This window comes from Oryctolagus cuniculus, chromosome 12 (assembly GCF_964237555.1).
Source record: "Oryctolagus cuniculus chromosome 12, mOryCun1.1, whole genome shotgun sequence".
Classification (NCBI taxonomy): Eukaryota; Metazoa; Chordata; class Mammalia; order Lagomorpha; family Leporidae; genus Oryctolagus; species Oryctolagus cuniculus.
In genome coordinates, this window is record NC_091443.1 from 111,018,589 (window position 1) to 111,037,889 (window position 19,301).

Genomic DNA, 19,301 nt, shown 5'->3' on the forward strand with positions numbered 1-19,301 from the left:
TTTATGTTTTGCATGCATTCATTTGAATTGTTTTCAGATAAGTTAAACTATATATAGTTTGACCCACCCCATTACTGTAGTTCCCAAAACAACCACATTTTTCTACTTCGCCATATCACTATTACTGTATTCAAGAAATTTAATTTTTTTACATGAATAAGTCTTATTTTTCAGTCTGCGGTCAGAGTCCTCTGGTTGTGCCAGCAATGTCCTTTATAGCTTTTTAAAGAAATTGGTAGACTTTGCTTCTTAGAGTGTTTTTAGGTTCTCAGCAGACATACGTAGTAACTGCACAGGGCCCCAGACATGCCTTTGTGTCTGCATACTCCCCTCTCAATGTCTCCTGTTAACAAACATGCATTAGTGTTTCTTCTAGTTGGTACTCCACTGCTGATACATTCTTATTACCTCTAAAGCCCATGATTTGCCTTCAGGGTCACTCAGTGTTGTCCATCCTGAGAATTTTGACACTTAACGTAAAAGACCTGTAGTCACTGTTACAGGTCAGCACAGAATAATCTTACTTCCTCAAAATCTTGTGTGTCCCTACTAACTGGTAATCATTTTTAATGATTTTTTAAAAGATTTACTTATTTATTTGAATGTCAGTGATACAGAGAGAGAAGGAAAGTCAGAAAGAGAGAGAGAGAGAGGTGTCTTCCATCTGCGGATTCATTCCCCAGTTGGCCGCAACGGCCAGAGCTGCACTGACCAGGAGCCAGGAGCCAGGAGCTTCTTACAGGTCTCCCACATTGGTGCAGTGACCCAAGGATATGGGCCATCTTCTACTGCTCTCCCAGGACACAGCAGAGAGCTGGATTGGCAGTGGAACACTGGGTCTTGAACTGACGCCCATTTGGGATGTCAGGCACTGCAGGCGGTGGTTTTACTGGCTACGCCACAGTGCCGGCCCCACAACTAGTAATCTTTTCATGATCTCCATGGTTTTATCTTTTACAGATTGTTGCATGGTTGGAATTACATACTATAGGTAGCTTTTTCAGGTTAGTCTTTCCCTTAGCTCCATGTTTTTCCTTGGCTTTGCTCTTATTGGATTAACGTTAAATTTGCATAGTAATTTGGAAAAAATTGGCACCTTTAGAATATCTTAATTTTTGGTGTTTCTTGTTGAGTTTATTAAGTATTTTAATGTCTTTTTATTACATGATTTTCTTATATAATATTTTCTAATTATGCATTGTTTATATTTTCTAGTTTTATATTAAAGCTATAGATTTTTGATATTTTATATCCTTACTAAATTATCTTGTTGTTCGTGTTAGTTCTTTTATTGCTTCTCATAGATACATCTGAAAAAACAGTTTTATGTTTTTTTCAGTTTTGTCTTCTGATTATTTTCTTTTTTTATTAAGTTTTATTTATTTTTTAAAAAGATTTATTTGTTTTATTTGAAAGGCAGAATTACAGAGAGGCAGAGGCAGGGAGAGAGAGAAAGAGAGAGGTCTTCTATCTACTGATTCACTCCCCAGGTGGCCTCAATGGTCAGAGCAGCACCGATCTGAAGCCAGGAGCTTCTTCTAGGTCTTCCACTGGGTGCAGGGGCCCAAGCACTTGGACTGTCTTCCACTGCTTTCCCAGGCCAGAGCAGAGAGCTGGATTGGACGTGGAGCAGCTGGCACTGCAGGTGGAGGCTTTAACCACTACATCACAGCACTAGCCCATCTTACTATTTTCTATCTTGTCTTATTTTCTTGTGACAATATTCTCTGCTAAGTAAAATACTGGCTTTGGGATCTTCTATCAAGTTAACCATTTAAGCATCTTATTTATTTTTTTCCCAATTTTTATTTAAGGAATGCAAACCTCATACAACTTTAGGAATTTTATTTTATTTTAAAAATGTTTTATTTCCTTTTTATTAAGAGTGAGAGACAGAGAAAACAGAGAAAGAGAGGAGAGATTAAGAGAGGGAGAAACAGAAAGATGGGGATATTAGAGAGAGTTCCCATCCACTGGTTTACTCCCAAAATGCCTGTAATGACTGGCGTGTGTGTGTGTGTGTGTGTGTTTATTTATATATGTGAGAGGTAGAGTTACACAGAGTAGGAGAAACAGAGAAAGGTCTTCCATCCACTCGTTTACTCCCCAAATGGCTGCAGTGGGTGGAGCGGAGCTGAACCAGTCTGAAACCAGTAGCCAAGAGCCTTGTGCAGGTGCAGAGGCTCAAAGACTTGGACCATCTTCCACTGTTTTCCCAGGCCATAGAGAGCTGGATCACAAGAGGAACAGCTGAGATACAAACTGGTGCCCATATGGGATACCAGTGCCACAGGCAGAGGCTTAGCCTACCATGCCACAGCGCCAGAATGGTTGGTTTTGGGCCTTGCTTGGGCTGTGAGCTGGTAACTCAACCCAGGCATGGGTTTCAGGAACCCGGTCACTTGAGCCTTCCCCACTGCCTCCCAGGGTCTGCACTGGCGGGAGGGCTCCAGAGCTGGAGCCAAGTATTAAACCCAGACGCCGCAGTAGGGGATGTGGGCATCTGAACCAGGCTCTTCACCAGCAGGCCAAATGCTCAGGTTTCGTTTGCGTGAGTGTGTGTGTTAGTCGAGGGTACTGAGTTTTCTCAAAGGCCTCTCTGGTGTCTGGAGATAAATACGTGCTCCATCCAGGTGTTTATTAGTGTTGTGGTTGTTTCTTCTTCTCCCAGGATTCAACCATTTTGCATTCCTGAAAAAGAACCTCAGCTGGTCAGTACAAACATGCATACACCTAGATAGACATAATACGCATACTTTGTTTTTTTTTTTTTTTTTTTTTTTGGACAGGCAGAGTGGACAGAGAGAAAGGTCTTCCTTTTCCGTTGGTTTACCTCTCAGTGGCCGCTGCGGCTGGTGCACTGCACTGATCCGAAGGCAGGAGCCAGGTGCTTCTCCTGGTCTCCCATTCCGGCGCAGCCTCCACTGTACTCCCGGGCCACAGCATAGAGCTGGACTGGAAGAGGAGCAACCGGGACAGAATCCGGTGCCCCGACCGAGACTAGAACCTGGGGTGCTGGCGCCGCAGGCGGAGGATTACCCTATTGAGCCACCGCACCGACCTAATACGCATACTTATTAAAATCGGTTGTGGGCTGGTGCCGCAGCTCAGTAGGCTAATCCTCCGCCTTGCGGCACCGGCACACCGGGTTCTAGTCCCGGTTGGGGCGCCGGATTCTGTCCCGGTTGCCCCTCTTCCAAGCCAGCTCTCTGCTGTGGCCAGGGAGTGCAGTGGAGGATGGCCCAGGTGCTTGGGCCCTGCACCCCATGGGAGACCAGGAAAAGCACCTGGCTCCTGCTATCGGATCAGTGCGGTGCGCCGGCGCAGCGCGCCAGCCACAGCGGCCATTGGAGGGTGAACCAACGGCAAAAGGAAGACCTTTCTCTGTCTCTCTCTCTCACTGTCCACTCTGCCTGTCAAAAAAAAAAAAAATTTGGTTGTGAGTGGCCAGCGCAGTGGTGCAGTGGATTAAAGCCCCAGCCTGCAGTGCCAACATCCCATATGGGCACTGGTTCGAGACTCGGCTACTCTACTTCTGATCCACCTCTCTGCTATGGGAAAGCAGTAGAAGATGGCCCAAATCTTTGGGTCCCTGCACCTGCGTGGGAGACCTGGAAGAAGCTCCTGGCTCCTGGCTTCGCATCAGCTCAGCTCTACCTGTTGCAGTCATCTGGGGAGTGAGCCAGTGAAGTGGAAGACCTCTGTCTGTCTGTCTGTCTCTCTCTCTCTCTCTCTCTCGTGAGCCAGTGAAATGGAAGACCGACCTCTCTCTCCCTCCCTCCCTCCCTCCCTCCCTCCCTCCCTCCCTCCCTCCCTCCTTCCCTCCTTCCCTCCTTCCCTCCCTCCCCATTTCCCTGTAACTCTCTTTCAAATAAATAAAATAATTTTTTAAAAGAAATTGGTTGTGTTCTGCCTGCTACTTTTAGCTCATGATTTTTTGACTGTATTAGTTGATATTGATCTGTAGTTTTTTTTTTCTTAAGATTTATTTATTTATTTGACAGAGAAAGAGACAAAGACCTAGATCTTCATCCACTGGTTCATTCCTTAAATGGCTGCAGCATGCTGGCACTGCAGGGAACGCTTTGCCTACTATGCTACAGTGCCGGCCCCCATCTGTAATTTTTTTAAATGCCAGTTTGATTATGCTTAAGTCTTACTACTTTACACCTGCATTTAAATTTTAAAATTTTGACCTGAACTGTATTCCTACACTCTACTACCTAAGCCAAAACCTGTTAAAAAAAAGAAAAGCAAAAGACTACCTAAAATGTTAAAAATTTTTCAGGGCTGGCACTGTGGTGTAGCGGAGGACGCTCTTGACTCCTGGCTTTGGATCAGTTCGGCTCCGATGGTTGAGGCCAATTGGGGAATGAACCAGCAGATGGAAGATATCTCTCTCTCTCTCCCCACCTCATTCTGTCTCCATATAACTGACTTTCAAATAAATAAATAAATCTTTTAAAAAATTGTTAAGCTTTTTCTTATGTCATTGAACAAAAATTTTCTTTATTAATTAAGGTCACAGATGAATATGTATACACCCAAATATTTTAAAAATAATTTTTATTAAAATATTAAATAATAAGAATATTTATTCATTTATTTATTTGAAAGGCTGAGAGAGAGATCTCCCATTGGCTGGATCCCTACCCAAATGCCCACAGCAGTCAGACGCAAGCTCGGAGCCAGGAGCTCCATCAGTGTCAGGGCGTCGGGTACTTGAGTCATCATCGGCGACTTTCCAGGGCGTTAGCAGGGAGCTGGGTCAGAAGCAGAGTATCTGGAATTGTGATGTGGGGTGTGGGTATCCCCTGTGGTGACTTAATCCAATGCATCACAACACCTGTCCTTATATTAAACATTTTTAATGTGTTCATTTTATCAGTTTATTAACAAAAATTGAAAGAGTTCATTTTGAGTACCAGACAGTGTCTTAAGTGTTAAGGATTTAAGATATATACATGTTCTCAGTCTCTTTGGGAAGACAAATATTCATATAACATGATTACAGTAAATGAGCCATGTAAATATTGAAGTATGTGTTTGGAGAAATTCACATCAAGAGATGGCTTTTATGTTGGGTTTTGCAAATTTCCAAGCAAAACAAGTAGGAAATCACGTTATCAATTGAGAAACCGTCACTAGCAAATGAGTGGAATCATGACAGACTTTGTGTATTGAGGAGGTTTGTTCAGTGACTAGGGAGCATAGTCATAGTGGTTAGTTGATGACAAATTATGAATAAAGCTCTAATGTTTGTAGTTATCTTTAGCACTGCAAAACACAATCTAAAAAGGCTTTACTGGGCCCAACATTGTGGTACAGTGGGGTTAGCTGCCACCTGTAGCACCATCATCCCATATGAGCACCGACTCATGTCCCCGCTGCTCCACTTCTGATCCAGCTCCCTGCTGATGTACCTGGGAAAGCAGCGGAAGATGGCCCAAATGATTGGGCCCCAGCTATCCATGTGGGAAACCCAGATGGACTTCTAGGCTCCTGGCTTTTACCTGGAGCTGCCCTGGCCATTTTGTCCATGTCCTTGGTCCACCTTCCACTGCTTTCCCAGGCCAGAGCAGAAAGCTGGATTGAGGAAAAGCAGCTGGGATTAGAACTGGCACCTGTATGGGATGCTGGCGCTACAGGCGGAGGATCAACCTACTATGCCACAGCACTGGCCCCTCCATTTTCTTTTAATTCTGCTTTCTAATATGTGAATGTTTTTTCTTTTCTTTCTTTTTTTTTTTTTTGACAGGCAGAGTGGACAGTGAGAGAGAAAGGTCTTCCTTTTGCCGTTGGTTCACCCTCCAATGGCCGCCGCGGCCGGCGCGCTGTGGCCGGCGCACCGCGCTGATCCGATGGCAGGAGCCAGGAGCCAGGTGCTTTTTCCTGGTCTCCCATGGGGTGCAGGGCCCAAGCACCTGGGCCATCCTCCACTGCACTCCCTGGCCACAGCAGAGAGCTGGCCTGGAAGAGGGGCAACCGGGACAGAATCCGGCGCCCCGACCGGGACTAGAACCCGGTGTGCCGGCGCCGCTAGGCGGAGGATTAGCCTAGTGAGCCGCGGCGCCGGCCTTCTAATATGTGAATGTTTTAAAAAAAGTTTTTATTATAAAAAACTGTTTCAAATATATATAAAATAGAGTAAATATTGTAAGAACTTCCAGTCAGATTCAATGATTACATTGAATTTGCTTTACCTACCCCTTTTTTCTTTTTCTGTGCTGATATACTTCTCTTTTAAATTTTTAAAAAAAGATTTATTTTTTTATTTGAAAGGCAGAGTTACAGAGATATAGGGAAAGAGGTCTTGCATCTGCTGCTTCACTGCCCAAATGGCTGCAGTGTCTGGAGCTGGGCCAGGCTGAAGCCAGGAGCCAGGAGCCATGAACTTTTGGATCTCCCGCATGTGTGTAGAGGTCCAAGAGTTGGACCATCCTCCACTGCTTTCTTTTCTGCTGGTTCATTCCCCAAATGGTCACAATGGCTGCAGCTGGGCTGATCCTAAGCCAGGAGCCAGGAGCTTCCTCCAGGTCTCCCATGTGGATACAGGGTTCCAGGGACTTGGGCCCTCTTCTACTTCTTTCCCAGGCCATCAGCAGGGAGCTGCATGGGAAGTGTTGTAGCTGGGACTTGAACCAATGCCCGTGTGGGATGCCAGCACCGCAGGTGGCTGCTTAACCTACTATGCCCCAGTGCCCGCCCCCTGAGCATCAGTTTTTACGCATGTGAAATAGGGGCAACATTACCTGCTATGCAGGATGGTTGTGAGAATTTAACGTATTAGTCAATGTGTGTTCCCTTTCTCTCATTTTAGACAGTTGAGAGCCTGTTTTGGTCATTTACACTGAAGGTGATCATGATAATTCAGAAGAAGTTAACAGTTTTAATTACTGGTGGTGGTGATGGCAGCGGATGGCACAGGAGGCACACTGCAGCTTTATTTTAATGAAGGACTGAAATCCACTGGGCAGAGTGGGGGTAGCTGGGGAGTGAGGGTGAGGGAAGAACAGGAGCTTGCAGTCGGGGTGGAGGGGCGTGCCTGGGAGAACAGACTGCCTTGGCTGGGGCCGGTGGCAGCCAGGGGCTGGGAAGAGTGTGGCTCAGCAGTCAGACACTGACCTCAGAGAGGGCTGGGTTGAGTGATCTGTATTGAGCAGCGTCGTGCTGTTGGATTTCAGATGCATCCTAGCTGATTGCTCCTGATTGGGTAAGAGGTACTGAAGACGTGAAGGGTACAGTCTGGGTAAGGAGAATAAAACACCAGAAATACAGTTGGTGTTGTGGTTCCTCTTCACTGTCAAGATGGTGTCCATTTTTCAGGCCCATAGTGTATTAGTAGCTTTTCTTAAGGATTACTCCTGCACATCTCATTCTCTAGCCATAGTGAACTGTTTTCCCTGAAGTTGATATTTGTGCTCCCCTCCACTTCTTTATCTGAAGGCAGTTCTCCTTGCCACCTTTGGTAAATCCTTCAGGTTCAGACTCTTTTAGTCAGTCCCTTACGTACCAGGTAATATTAATGAATGTTTGCTGTGTGCTGTGTATTCAGCATCCATGGGAGTTCTTGCTCACAGCTGTTTCCTTCTTGGACTGAATCTCGGGTTCTCTCTTGGTGCTTCTCTTATGTTCTGGTCACAGTTCTGTGCTAAGCCTCGCCCACTCAGTCACTGCTGGCTTACGGATTTCCTCTGCCAATATGCAAGGCCTTTGAGGTCAGGCAGTGTATCCTTTTCCACACTGCTTGGTCTTAGTACGGTGCCCAGTAAATGAACGCTTGTCGACTAAACCAGTAAATTAAAAGTGAGTAAATTTCAGGATCTGGCGATGGCAGTGAATATATAAAGGAAAAACATGTATCTTTGAATGTTATTGGCAATGAATATATAAAGGAACAACGTGTATCGTTGAGCATTGTTTCAGAAGTCGTGCCAGAGTGCCATGTCGGGAGTATGTGTGCTGGTGTGTGGCCTGTGGAGAATGGAGGGTCTCTGACATGGAAGGCCTTGTGTGCTATGTTTTGAACTTCTGACTTTCTTTTTTGCTTTATTGAAAACAAAGATTTGTGACTTTATGAATTTAGCATGAATGAGACTGACAACATCCACAATAAAATTAGCAATAATAAACATACTGAAATGATCAGGATTAGTACTCTTTATGCTTTTGCATCATCTCTAGATAAATACTTTTCTGTCTCATACTAAACTTTATTATTTATATCAACCAATTTTATTTTTCTTCTAGTGCCTATGTTGAAAAATACCTACTGGAGAAGTCCAGACTCGTTTACCAAGAGCATAATGAACGGTACATGTTTTTATTCATATAATTTTATACACTTATCATGCAGATTTACATGTAGGCTCTTTGTATATTTTTAAAATTTAAGATTTTTAGTTTGGTTTGCAACATACATTGCTTTATGCATCATTGCTGTTTCTTCTGTGGGTAGAACATTTTCTCAGAGGCTGCCAAGGTGCAGATTGCCCGGTTTTAGATGGGTGCCCGTTGTCAGAACTCAGGTGGCCCCTTGTTGCTAAGCAGCGTGCTTTGGATCTTTCATTCGTTTCTTGGTGTTCTTTGTCTAACTTGAGGACAGTTTGCAATAAAACTTTTTTTTTAAGAGTTATTTTAATTTTTGAAAGACAGAGTAACAGAGAGAGGTCTTCCATCTGCTGGTTCACTCCCCAGTTGGCCGCAACAGCTGGAGCTGTGGTGATCTGAAAACAGGAGCCAGGAGCCCTTTCCTGGTCTCCCACATGGGTGCAGGGGCCCAAGGACTTGGGCCATCTTCTACTGCTTTCCCAGGCCAAAACCGGTGCACTCAAACCGGTGCACATATGAGATGCTGGCATTGCAGGCACAGCGCCAGCCCCCAGTACAAGTTTAATCCCGTTGTATTACCCAGGTATATGGGACTGTAGAGAAGATCCTTGTAATACTCTTCACGTGAAGACGCCAAGTGTCAGAGAGGTGTATAACGTGCCGTATGCTGTAGTGAGACATAATAAAGCTGAACTGGAGGTTAGAGTTACAGAGACCTGCGTTCACATTTTAGGTACCTGCTTCTTCTTTTTTCCTGTCCCACAGAATGAAGACCATTCTGCAGTTCAGAGGATTATATGAAACATGTTAAAATCCTAATAAAAGCTCTGTAATTAAGAAAAATAAACTATAATAATTAAAAAAAGCTCCGTAATAAAAGCTCCCTGCAATAAGACTTGCAGGACTTACAAATGCACCTAACAGGCCGGCACTGTGGCTCACTAGGCTAATCCTCCGCCTGCAGCACCAGCACACCAGGTTCTAGTCCCATTCGGGGTGCCGGATTCTGTCCTGGTTGCCCCTCTTCCAGGCCAGCTCTCTGCTGTGGCCTGGGAGTGCAGTGGAGGATGGCCCAAGTGCTTGGGCCCTGTACCCCATGGGAGACCAGGAGAAGCACCTGGCTCCTGGCTTCAGATCAGTGCGGTGCGCTGGCTGTGGCGGTCATTGGAGGGTGAACCAACGGCAAAAAGGAAGACCTTTCTCTCTGTCTCTCTCTCTCACTGTCCACTCTGCCTGTCCAAAAAAAATAAAATAAAATAAAAAATAAAAACAAACAAACAAAAAAAACAAATGCAGCTAACAGAGGGTGTTGGTAACTTTTTCTTTTCTTTCTTTTTTTTGACAGAGTTAGACAGAGAGAGACAGAGAGAAAGGTCTTCCTTTTCCGTTGGTTCATCCCCAAAATGGCCGCTATGGCTAGCGTTCTGCGGCCGGCACGCTGCGCCGATCCGAATCCAGGAGCCAGGTGCTTCTCCTGGTCTCCCATGTGTTCACCAAGTGCTTGGGTGCAGGGCCCAAGCACTTGGGCCATCCTCCACTGCACTCCCTGGCCACAGCAGAGAGCTGGCCTGGAAGAGGGACAACCGGGACAGAATCCGGCGCCCCAACTGGGACTAGAACCCTGGGTGCCTGCGCCTCAGGCATAGGATTAGTCAAGTTAGCCACGGCGGTGGCCGGTAACTTTTTCTAACACATTTTAATGATGTGGTGGGGATAGTAAGCCTTATTTTCTGAGTTTTGGACAATATATGGGTGGTGAAAATCCAGTTTACAAATTGATTTTCTGTCACTTTGATGGACTTGATTTACAAATGTGTGTACATATAATCCTTATTATATGTGGGATTTGGTTTGCCAGTATTTTTTTTTTTTTTTTTTTTTTTTTGACAGGCAGAGTGGACAGTGAGAGAGAGAGACAGAGAGAGAAAGGTCTTCCTTTTGCCGTTGGTTCACTCTCCAATGGCCGCCGCTGCAGCCGGCGCACCGCGCTGATCCTGGCAGGAGCCAGGAGCCAGGTGCTTTTCCTGGTCTCCCATGGGGTGCAGGGCCCAAGCACCTGGGCCATCCTCCACTGCACTCCCTGGCCATAGCAGAGAGCTGGCCTGGAAGAGGGGCAACCGGGACAGAATCCGGCGCCCCAACCGGGACTAGAACCCGGTGTGCCGGCGCCGCAAGGTGGAGGATTAGCCTATTGAGCCACGGCGCCGGCCGGTTTGCCAGTATTTTGAGGATTTTTCTCTCTGTACTCAAATATTACTGTAAGGGTTTTTTTTGTGATGTATTTGTCTTGTTTTGTTATCTAGGTCATTCTTTATTGAGTCATAGGATGAGATGTACATTCTTTCTCCCTATACATTTTTGGAAAAATTTGTACAGGATTGAGTTAATTGTTTTTATTTTATTTATTTATTTATTTTATTTTTGACAGGCAGAGTGGACAGTGAGAGAGAGAGACAGAGAGAAAGGTCTTCCTTTGCCGTTGGTTCACCCTTCTATGGCCGCCGCACCGGCACGCTGCGGCCGTCATGCTGCGGCCAGCTTACCACGCTGATCTGATGGCAGGAGCCAGGTACTTATCCTGGTGTCCCATGGGGTGCAGGGCCCAAGTACTTGGGCCATCCTCCACTGCACTCCTGGCCACAGCAGAGAGCTGGCCTGGAAGAGGGACAACCGGGACTAGAACCCGGTGTGCCGGTGCCTCAAGGCGGAGGATTAGCCTAGTGAGCCGCGGTGCTGGCCAAGAGTTAATTGTTTTTAAATGTTTGGTAGAACTCAGTGGCAAAGCCACTTTATTCTGGGTGTTTATTTGTGTCAAGTGTTTTGATTACTAATGCCAACTGTGATTGTCACAGATCTGTTTAGACTTTGAATTTCTTCTTTAGTCAGATTTGTCTGTTTTATCTAGATTATCTAATTTATTGACAGAAAGTTATTTAAGGTAAGTGGTTAGTTTACGGATTTCTTTTCAAATAGAAGTTTATGGATAAAAGTTCCTCTAAGCACTGCTTCAGCTGTTTCCGTGTTTTGATACACAGGTGGCCCCCTGTGTCCATGGGTTCTGCATCTGGGGATTCAGCAGCCAACTGGCAGTTGAAAGTGTTTGGGAAGAAAAAATTACATTTGTACTGAACATGTGTAGGTTTTTCCTCCTTGTCAGTAACTGTTTACATGGTATTTATGTTATGCCAAGTGTTAGAGGGAACCTAGAAATAATTTAAAGGATGTGCATAGGTAATGTGCAAAATTATATGCCATTTTACAGAAGAGACGAGTGGATTCTACCACTAGTGATGGTATGGGGTGGTTTCCCTAGAACCAGTCTCCAGTAGGTACAGAGGGATGACCTTCGATTTTTTAAAAAAAATTTATTTATTTATTTGAAAGACAGAATTATACAGAGAAATAAGGAGAGGTGGAGAGAGAGAGAGGTCTTCCTTCCGTTGGTTCGCTCCCCAGATGGCTGCAGTGGCTGGAGTTGTGCCAATCCATAGCCAGGAGCTTATTGCAGGTCTCCCACGTGGGTGCAGGGGCCCAAGGACTTGGGCCATCTTCCACTGCTTTCCTAGGCGATAGCAGGGAGCTGGATTGGAAGAGGAGCAGCCGGGACTAGAACCGGCGCCCATATGGGATGCTGGCGCTGCAGGCGGTGGTTTCACTTGCTAGGCCCTGACCTTCTATTTTTGTTTTTGTACATCTCCAGAGTGTTTTGTAATTCTCTTGTGATTTCGTCTTTAGCTCATTGGTTACTTACTAGTATGTTGTTTCATTTCCATGTATTTGTAGATTTGGGAAGACTGTGTTAGTTTTCCAATTTCAAAGTAGTTGGAATAGTTGTTTGGAAGGTTTGTTATCCTTCTTGGAGTTTGTTCAGTGTCTTGGACATGCAGGTGTGTTCCACAGCTTTGGGGGAGTTTTTGGCAACTATGTTTAAAATATTTTTTCTTTCTCATTCTTTCCTCTCCTGACACTCATTATGTGTATACAGGTCGCTGTGACTCTGTCCATTTTTCCTCATTGGTTTTTCTTCGTGTTCCTTAGGCTGGGTGGTTTCAGTTGACTTGTCCTCAAGTTCCGTGGATTCTTATTTCAGGTTCAGTGCCTACTCAGATCTGCTGTTTCATTTCAAATCTTTTATACAAAAAATTTATTTTTTTAAAGACAAGCCCACACATACATACATACGTGCACATACAGAGGGAGTGAGGGAGATTGATTCCACTTGCTGGTTCCCTCCTCAAGTGGCTGCAAGAGCTGGCCAGCTTGGATTGGGCTAGAGTGAAGCCAGGAGCCAGGAACTCTGCTGCAGTCTCCCAAACACATGGACCGTTACCTGCTGCCTATCCAAGTGCAACATCAGGGAGCCAGATTGGTAGTGAAGTAGCTGGAGCTGGAACTGGTACTCAGATGGGATGTGGGTATCCCAAGTGACATCTTAACCCAATGGGCCACAACTAAGAAAATGAGAAGAAATTCTGAAGTTGTGGCCCATTGGGTTAAGATGTCACTTAACCCAATGGGCCACAACTTCAGAATTTCTTCTCATTTTCTTACAGCTTCTGTATACTTATTAATCGTTACTGTTTGATGTGACCTAATTCTCATACTTTTCTTTAGCTTACTAAATAGAAATGATTCTTCTAGTTGTCTGGTCATATTTAATGAGCTGATTCAAACCTTGTCTAGTGAAATCTAATCTGGGTTTCTCAGAGACAGTTACTGTGATTGTGTTTCTCCCTGCTATGGGCTGTATTTTCTGTTTTCCTTGCATGCCTGTAACTTTTATTTTTGTTGTTGATAATTTGAATATTTAAAGTAACATGATGTGACAACCATAGAGAAGAGTTGTCATCCTCCCAGGGCTTGTAGTTATTGTTTATCCCTGCTGTTCGTTTTTTTTCTGACTTCCTGAACTAATTTTGCAAAAACTTCTATACTTTTTTTGAGTGTGGGGCAGTCAGATATCTGCTTGTTTAACTTAGTTGTCAGATGACAATTGCACAGAGATTTCTGTAAGTACTTAGAAACAGTAAGATTCCCCAGACTTTGTCATGGGACCCTGTGTATATTGGACTGTGCCTTTTTTTTTTTTTTTAAGATTTATTTATTTGTTTTTTAAATTTTTTAATTTTTTGTCAGTTAAATTTTTAAAAAATTCTATTTAAGGTATACAAACTTCATGCATTTCATAAACACAAATTTAGGAACGTAGTGATTTCTCCCACCCTATCCTGCCTCCCACCTGCACTCCCATCCTTCTTCCTCCTCCCTCTTCTATTCCTATTCTTATTTTTTACTAAGATTTATTTTCAACTAACTTTATACATGTAAGATAAGTCCTACACTAAGTAAACAGTTCAACATATACGCTTTTTAAAGCTTTTAAGCTTTTTGATTAGCTTGTGACTTGCCTTGATTCTACCCAATGCTTCATACAGCTGGAGCGTGCTACAGATGTATCTGTGGGAGATTTTTGCATCATGGGAACTTTGAATCAGGTCATGTAAAGTCAGTCTTAAATATAGTTTCTTTCAAGGCCGGCGCCGCGGCTCACTAGGCTAATCCTCCGCCTAGCGGCGCCGGCACACCGGGTTCTAGTCCCGGTCAGGGCGCCGGATTCTGTCCCGGTTGCCCCTCTTCCAGGCCAGCCCTCTGCTGTGGCCAGGGAGTGCAGTGGAGGATGGCCCAGGTGCTTGGGCCCTGCACCCCATGGGAGACCAGGAAAAGCACCTGGCTCCTGGCTCCTGCCATCGGATCAGCGCGGTGCGCCGGCCGCGGCGGTCATTGGAGGGTGAACCAACGGCAAAGGAAGACCTTTCTCTCTGTCTCTCTCTCTCACTGTCCACTCTGCCTGTCAAAAAAAAAAAAAAAAAAAAAAAAATATATATATATATATAGTTTCTTTCAGGGGATCAGCAGACAGTGAGGTAATGGTACGTCTTACGGACTGAGGCTCTGTTCAATCTCTCAGCCTGTTCTGCCCCTTCTGGTGGCTGCCCATTTTCTGGTGTCCACCATTGTAGACCATTGGTGTCGAGGGCACCTGTGGAGTTGATGAGCTGGGCATAGAGTAGGACAAATAAAATGCTGCAAAAGATTCTGCTGTTTTTCTCTTTTCTTTTTCTTTTTTCTTTTTAAAGATTCATTTACTTATTGGAGACACAGAGGCAGAGGGAGAGAGGGAGATCTCCTATCCACTGGTTCACTCCCCAAATGGCCTCAACGGCCAGAGCTGGGCCCATCTGAAGCCTGGGCCAGGAGCTTCTTCCTGGTCTCTCCACAGGTGCAGGGGTCCAAGGGCTTGGGCCATCTTCCACTGCTTTACCAGGCTATAGCAGAGAACTGGGTCAGAAGTGAAGCAGCCGGGACTCGAACTGGCGTCCACATGGGATGCCAGCACTGCAGGCGGTGCCTTTTCTTGCTATGCCACAGTGCCGGCCCCAGCTGTTTTTCTTGAGTAAACTTAACTCTTTGGATGACTGCAAGCTTTTGGCTGATTTCTACAATTTTAAAAAAAGTTACTTTTGGTAAATTTGCCAGGTTTCCCTTGGTGCTATGGACGAGAGGTTTTTCAGAGGTCTTAACATTGCTGTTTTGTTGACTTTATCCTTTTCTGTGTGTTCCACATCTAAAAAAGGTCATTTTTTTTGTAGGAATACTTACTGAACTTACCATGTTTTTCTTAAGAAAATGAAACAAAGCTGATGCATTTTACTGTTAAATGATAACCATAATTCATGCTCATTATAAAGCTATCTTTCATTTCCAACAGGAACTACCATGTATTCTATTACCTCCTGGCAGGCGCAAGTGAAGAAGAGAGGTTAGCATTCCACCTTAAACAGCCAGAAGAGTATCACTATCTCAATCAGGTGAGAAGGGAGTTCATGGCATTCTGAAATGTAGGGCGCTGTTCAACTTTCGCTTTTTCACTAGTACTTTGTTTCCCATATCTAGTGGTAGGTATTAACTAGCACTTTCACACATGCAATCTAAAAATTTCTGTGGTACAACTTTTAAATATAAAAATTAGTATCATCATCATCATATCAAAATATTAGTTTATATATGTTTTGTTTTTTGTATTTTGTAATTTTCTTTAAGAAAATTATTAGCTGTTTATTCAAACTTCAGTGTTAGAACAATGATTTATGCTTTCCAGAGTGATTTGCCTTCCCCACTCCTGGGGTGACAAGTGTTCCTGATGATTAGTGCTTTTCTCTGTAAGGGAGTACTTGGAAGCTTGTTTTACATGTTTTGAAGTCTGGCATGCACACCTCTGCCTGACATTATTATGTTGACCTAGAGCATGACTATATAATATAATTGACAGTCCTTTCAAATATGCAGCATGAAGTTCGTCAAAGGCAAATGGCTCAGAAAACTTGGATCTTTCTTCAGAACGTGGCATTTACTCCTGAGCTTCCACAGGCAGGAGTAATCCACAACTTCTCATGAAGTGATGTTGTCTAGTTTTATTGTTACCCATATTCACAAGAATTGTGAAGTCAATAGTAATGGAACTGGTATGAGGTACTGCTTAAATAACAGATCTATCTCCTTTTTAAAAATTGTTTGAAGATGTAATGTCTGGAAATCCTTACAGAGATTTTGTAATTAATTGACACTTTGATGACTCAAAGATTTGAGTGTGTATTTAGGGTTTTAAAAGTTCTTAGGCTTTTTTCCAAGATACATAGTGTGCTATTTCTTTCCTTTTTAAAAACCATTTATTTATTTATTTGAAAGAGTTACAGAGAGAGAGAGAAAGAGAGAGAGATCACTTACCTGCTGATTCACTTCCCAAATGGCAGCAGTGGCTTTGCTGCGCCAGACTGAAGCCAGGAGCTTCTTCCAGGTCTCTCTTATGTGTGTCAAGAGGCCCAGGCCCTTGGGCCATCATCCACTGCTCTCTCAGGCCATTAGCCTGGAGCTGGATTGGAAATGGAGTAGCTGGGACACAAAATGGTGCTCACATGGGATACTGGCATCACAGGCACAGGTTTAACCTATGACACATTGGCCTGCTATTTATTTTTTAATTTTGACCCTATTAATATAAAGTAACCTGCCTTTGTATTAGTGATAGTACTTCCAAAAGTTCATTGAAAATGGAATAAAAAGAAAAGTTTATTTTGGAGCAAGAATATTTACTTATTATTTTTTAAAGATATATTCATTTATTTGAAGGTCAGAGTTAGAGAGATCGAGAGAGAGAGAGAGAGAGAGAGAGATCTTCCATCTGCTGGTTTACTCCCCAGATGGCTCCAATGGCTGGAGCTGAGCTAGATCGAAGCCAGGAGCTTCTTCCAGGTGTCTGACATGGGTACTGGGGGCCCAGGTACTTGAGCCATCTTCCCCTGCTATCCCAGGCTTATTAGCGGAGAACTGGATTGGATGTGGAGCAGCTGGGACTTGAACTGTTGCCTATAGGTAGCTTTACCTGCTATGCCACAGCACTAACCTCTATGAAAATTTAGAAATCCATGCCTATGAGGAGTCTTCAAAAGGTTAATGAAAAATATTATAAAAAAAATGATGCATGGATTTAAAATTTTTTTGCACCAAAATAAGCTTTTCTTTTAATTCCATTTTTCACAAATGTGTTGAAATACTGTGTGTATCAAGAATTTTAGTCATTCATATTTACACTTTCTGTAAATTTTTACTGTACAGAATTTAATAGATTAAAAAAATTAATTCAGCTTATTAATTTTCACTCCCATTTAAACTACTTGCATTATATTTAGATGATTAAAATATTTATTTATTTGAAAGGCAGAATGACAGAGAAATGGATAAAAGAGTGGGAGAGACAGAAAGAGAGAGACATATCTTCCATCTATTGTTCACTCCTTAGAAGGCCTCATCTGCCTGGGCTGTGCCAGGCTGAAGCCAGGAGCCAGGAACTCCATCTGGGTCTCCCACACGTGTGTCTGGGCCCAAGCACTTGGGCCATGCTTCACTGCTTTCTCAGGAGCATTAGCAGGAAACTGAATGGAAAACAGATCAGCTCGGACTTGAACAACTGTGCCTGTATGGGGCGCCATGGTCACAGGCAGCAGTTTAACCCACTGTGCCACAGTGCTGGTCCCTGATATTTTCTTTTTCTTTTTTCTATGAAGTAATATCACCCAAGAATCAACTGATAGTTGGTAATAGTAGAGAAATTTGGAGTTTGGTTGTCTGGATATTTTTGTAATTACTAGGTATAATATAGTCTTGTCCCAATATTAGCATTGATAGGATATGGGATTTTCCATTTATACAAGTGCCAGTTGTATACTGAAACTGGGGTGTATGGGTTGGGCAGAGTCTGAATGTTGGGTCAGGGCTGTCACACAATAGGTTAAGCTGCTGTCTGTGATGCCGGCATCCCACGTGGGTACCGGTTCCAGTCCTGGCTGCTCCTCTCCTGACTCAGCTCCCTGCTAACGTGCCTGGGAAAGCAGTGGAAGATGGCCCAAGTCCTTGGGCACTTGCACCCACATGAGAGACCTGGAAGAAGTTCCTGGCTCCTTACTTTGGATCGGCCCAGCTCCGGCCATTGCAGTCATTTGGGGAGTGAACCAGTAGACAGAAGATCTCTCTCTCTCTTTCCATCTGACTTCCTTTCTCTCTCTCTAACTAACTAACTAAATAAATATTTTTAAAAAAGAATCTGAATGTTAACTGTTGTTTCTTGTTTCATGTTGCTATGCTTAATAACATTTTTTGCATAACAGCCGTGCTAACTGAAGTTTAGTAACCATCACCTCACCTAACTAATCTGCCTTACTTTCAGATAACAAAGAAACCCCTCAGACAGAGCTGGGATGATTATTGCTATGACTCTGAGCCGGTCAGTACAAGAACTTAAATACTCTGTGTTCCTGTTAGTGGGCCCTCACGCTGCTCATTTTTGTCTCTCTTATGACTTAGAATGAAAATCACTGAAATACAAAGACTTCTAGAAAAGAAGATAAAGCAGTGTTTAATTTTTTTCTGTGATTTGTATGTGTGTGGTTTGTGGACTAAAAACCAATCCACTTGGGGACAGTGTTGTGCTCAGGGGTTTTAGCTGCCACTTGTTATGCCAGTGTCTCACATCAGAGTGCTGTTTCCAGTCCTGACTGTTCCATTTCTGATCCAGTTCCCAGCTAATGTGCCTGGGGAAACAGAGGATGATGGTCCAAGTACTTGGGCCCCTGCACCAATGTGGCAGACCTGCAAGAAGCTCCTGGCTCCTGGTTTCAGCCTGTTGGAGCCATCTGGGGAGTGAACCAGCAGATGGAAGATCTCTATCTAACTTTGCCTCTCCTTTTATGTAACTCTGCCTTTCAAACAAATAAATAAATCTTAAAAGAAAAAAACACAATGGGGCTGGAATTGTGGTATAGCAGGTTAAGCCTCCTCATGTCATGCTGTCATCCCATATGGCTACTGGTTCAAGTCCTGGCTGCTTCACTTCCAATCCAGCTGCCTTCTAATGTGCTTGGGGGACCAAGGGATGATGGCCCAAGTGGGAGACCTAGAAGAAGCTCCTGGCTCCTAGCCTTGGATGGGCTGAGCTCCAGCTATTGCTCTCCCTCCCTCCCTCTCTCCTTCCCTTCCTCCCTCCCTTCCCTCCCTTCCCTCCCCTCTCTCTCTCTCCTCCTCCTCCTCTTCCTCTCTGTGTATAACTCTGCTTTCTTTTCTTTTTCTTTTCTTTTTTTTTTTTTTTGAGAGGCAGAGTGGACAGTGAGAGAGAGAGACAGAGAGAAAGGTCTTCCTTTTGCCGTTGGTTCACCCTCCAATGGCCACTGCGGCTGGCGCGCTGCGGCTGGCACATCGCGCTGATCCGATGGCAGGAGCCAGGTGCTTCTCCTGGTCTCCCATGCGGGTGCAGGGCCCAAGCACTTGGGCCATCCTCACTGCGTTCCCGGGCCATAGCAGAGAGCTGGCCTGGAAGAGGGGCAACCGGGACAGAATCCGGTGCCCTGACCGGGACTAGA

At 44.3% G+C, this 19,301-nt stretch overlaps 1 protein-coding gene across 20 annotated transcripts in view; it reads left to right on the forward strand.

The window, feature by feature from the left end:
* The window catches only part of MYO9A (myosin IXA), a 278,436-nt gene that overhangs the window by 50,944 nt on the left and 208,191 nt on the right, over positions 1 to 19,301 (forward strand). For 15 of the 20 annotated variants that reach the window (XM_070054736.1, XM_070054737.1, XM_070054738.1 and 12 more), the window contains 3 exons: positions 8,251 to 8,313; positions 15,101 to 15,200; positions 18,113 to 18,169. In XM_070054736.1, the coding sequence (XP_069910837.1) occupies positions 8,251 to 8,313; positions 15,101 to 15,200; positions 18,113 to 18,169 (220 nt within the window). The remainder of the gene's footprint in view (positions 1 to 8,250; positions 8,314 to 15,100; positions 15,201 to 18,112; positions 18,170 to 19,301) is intronic. The other 5 variants (XM_070054739.1, XM_070054741.1, XM_051821766.2 and 2 more) reach the window with 1 other exon arrangement.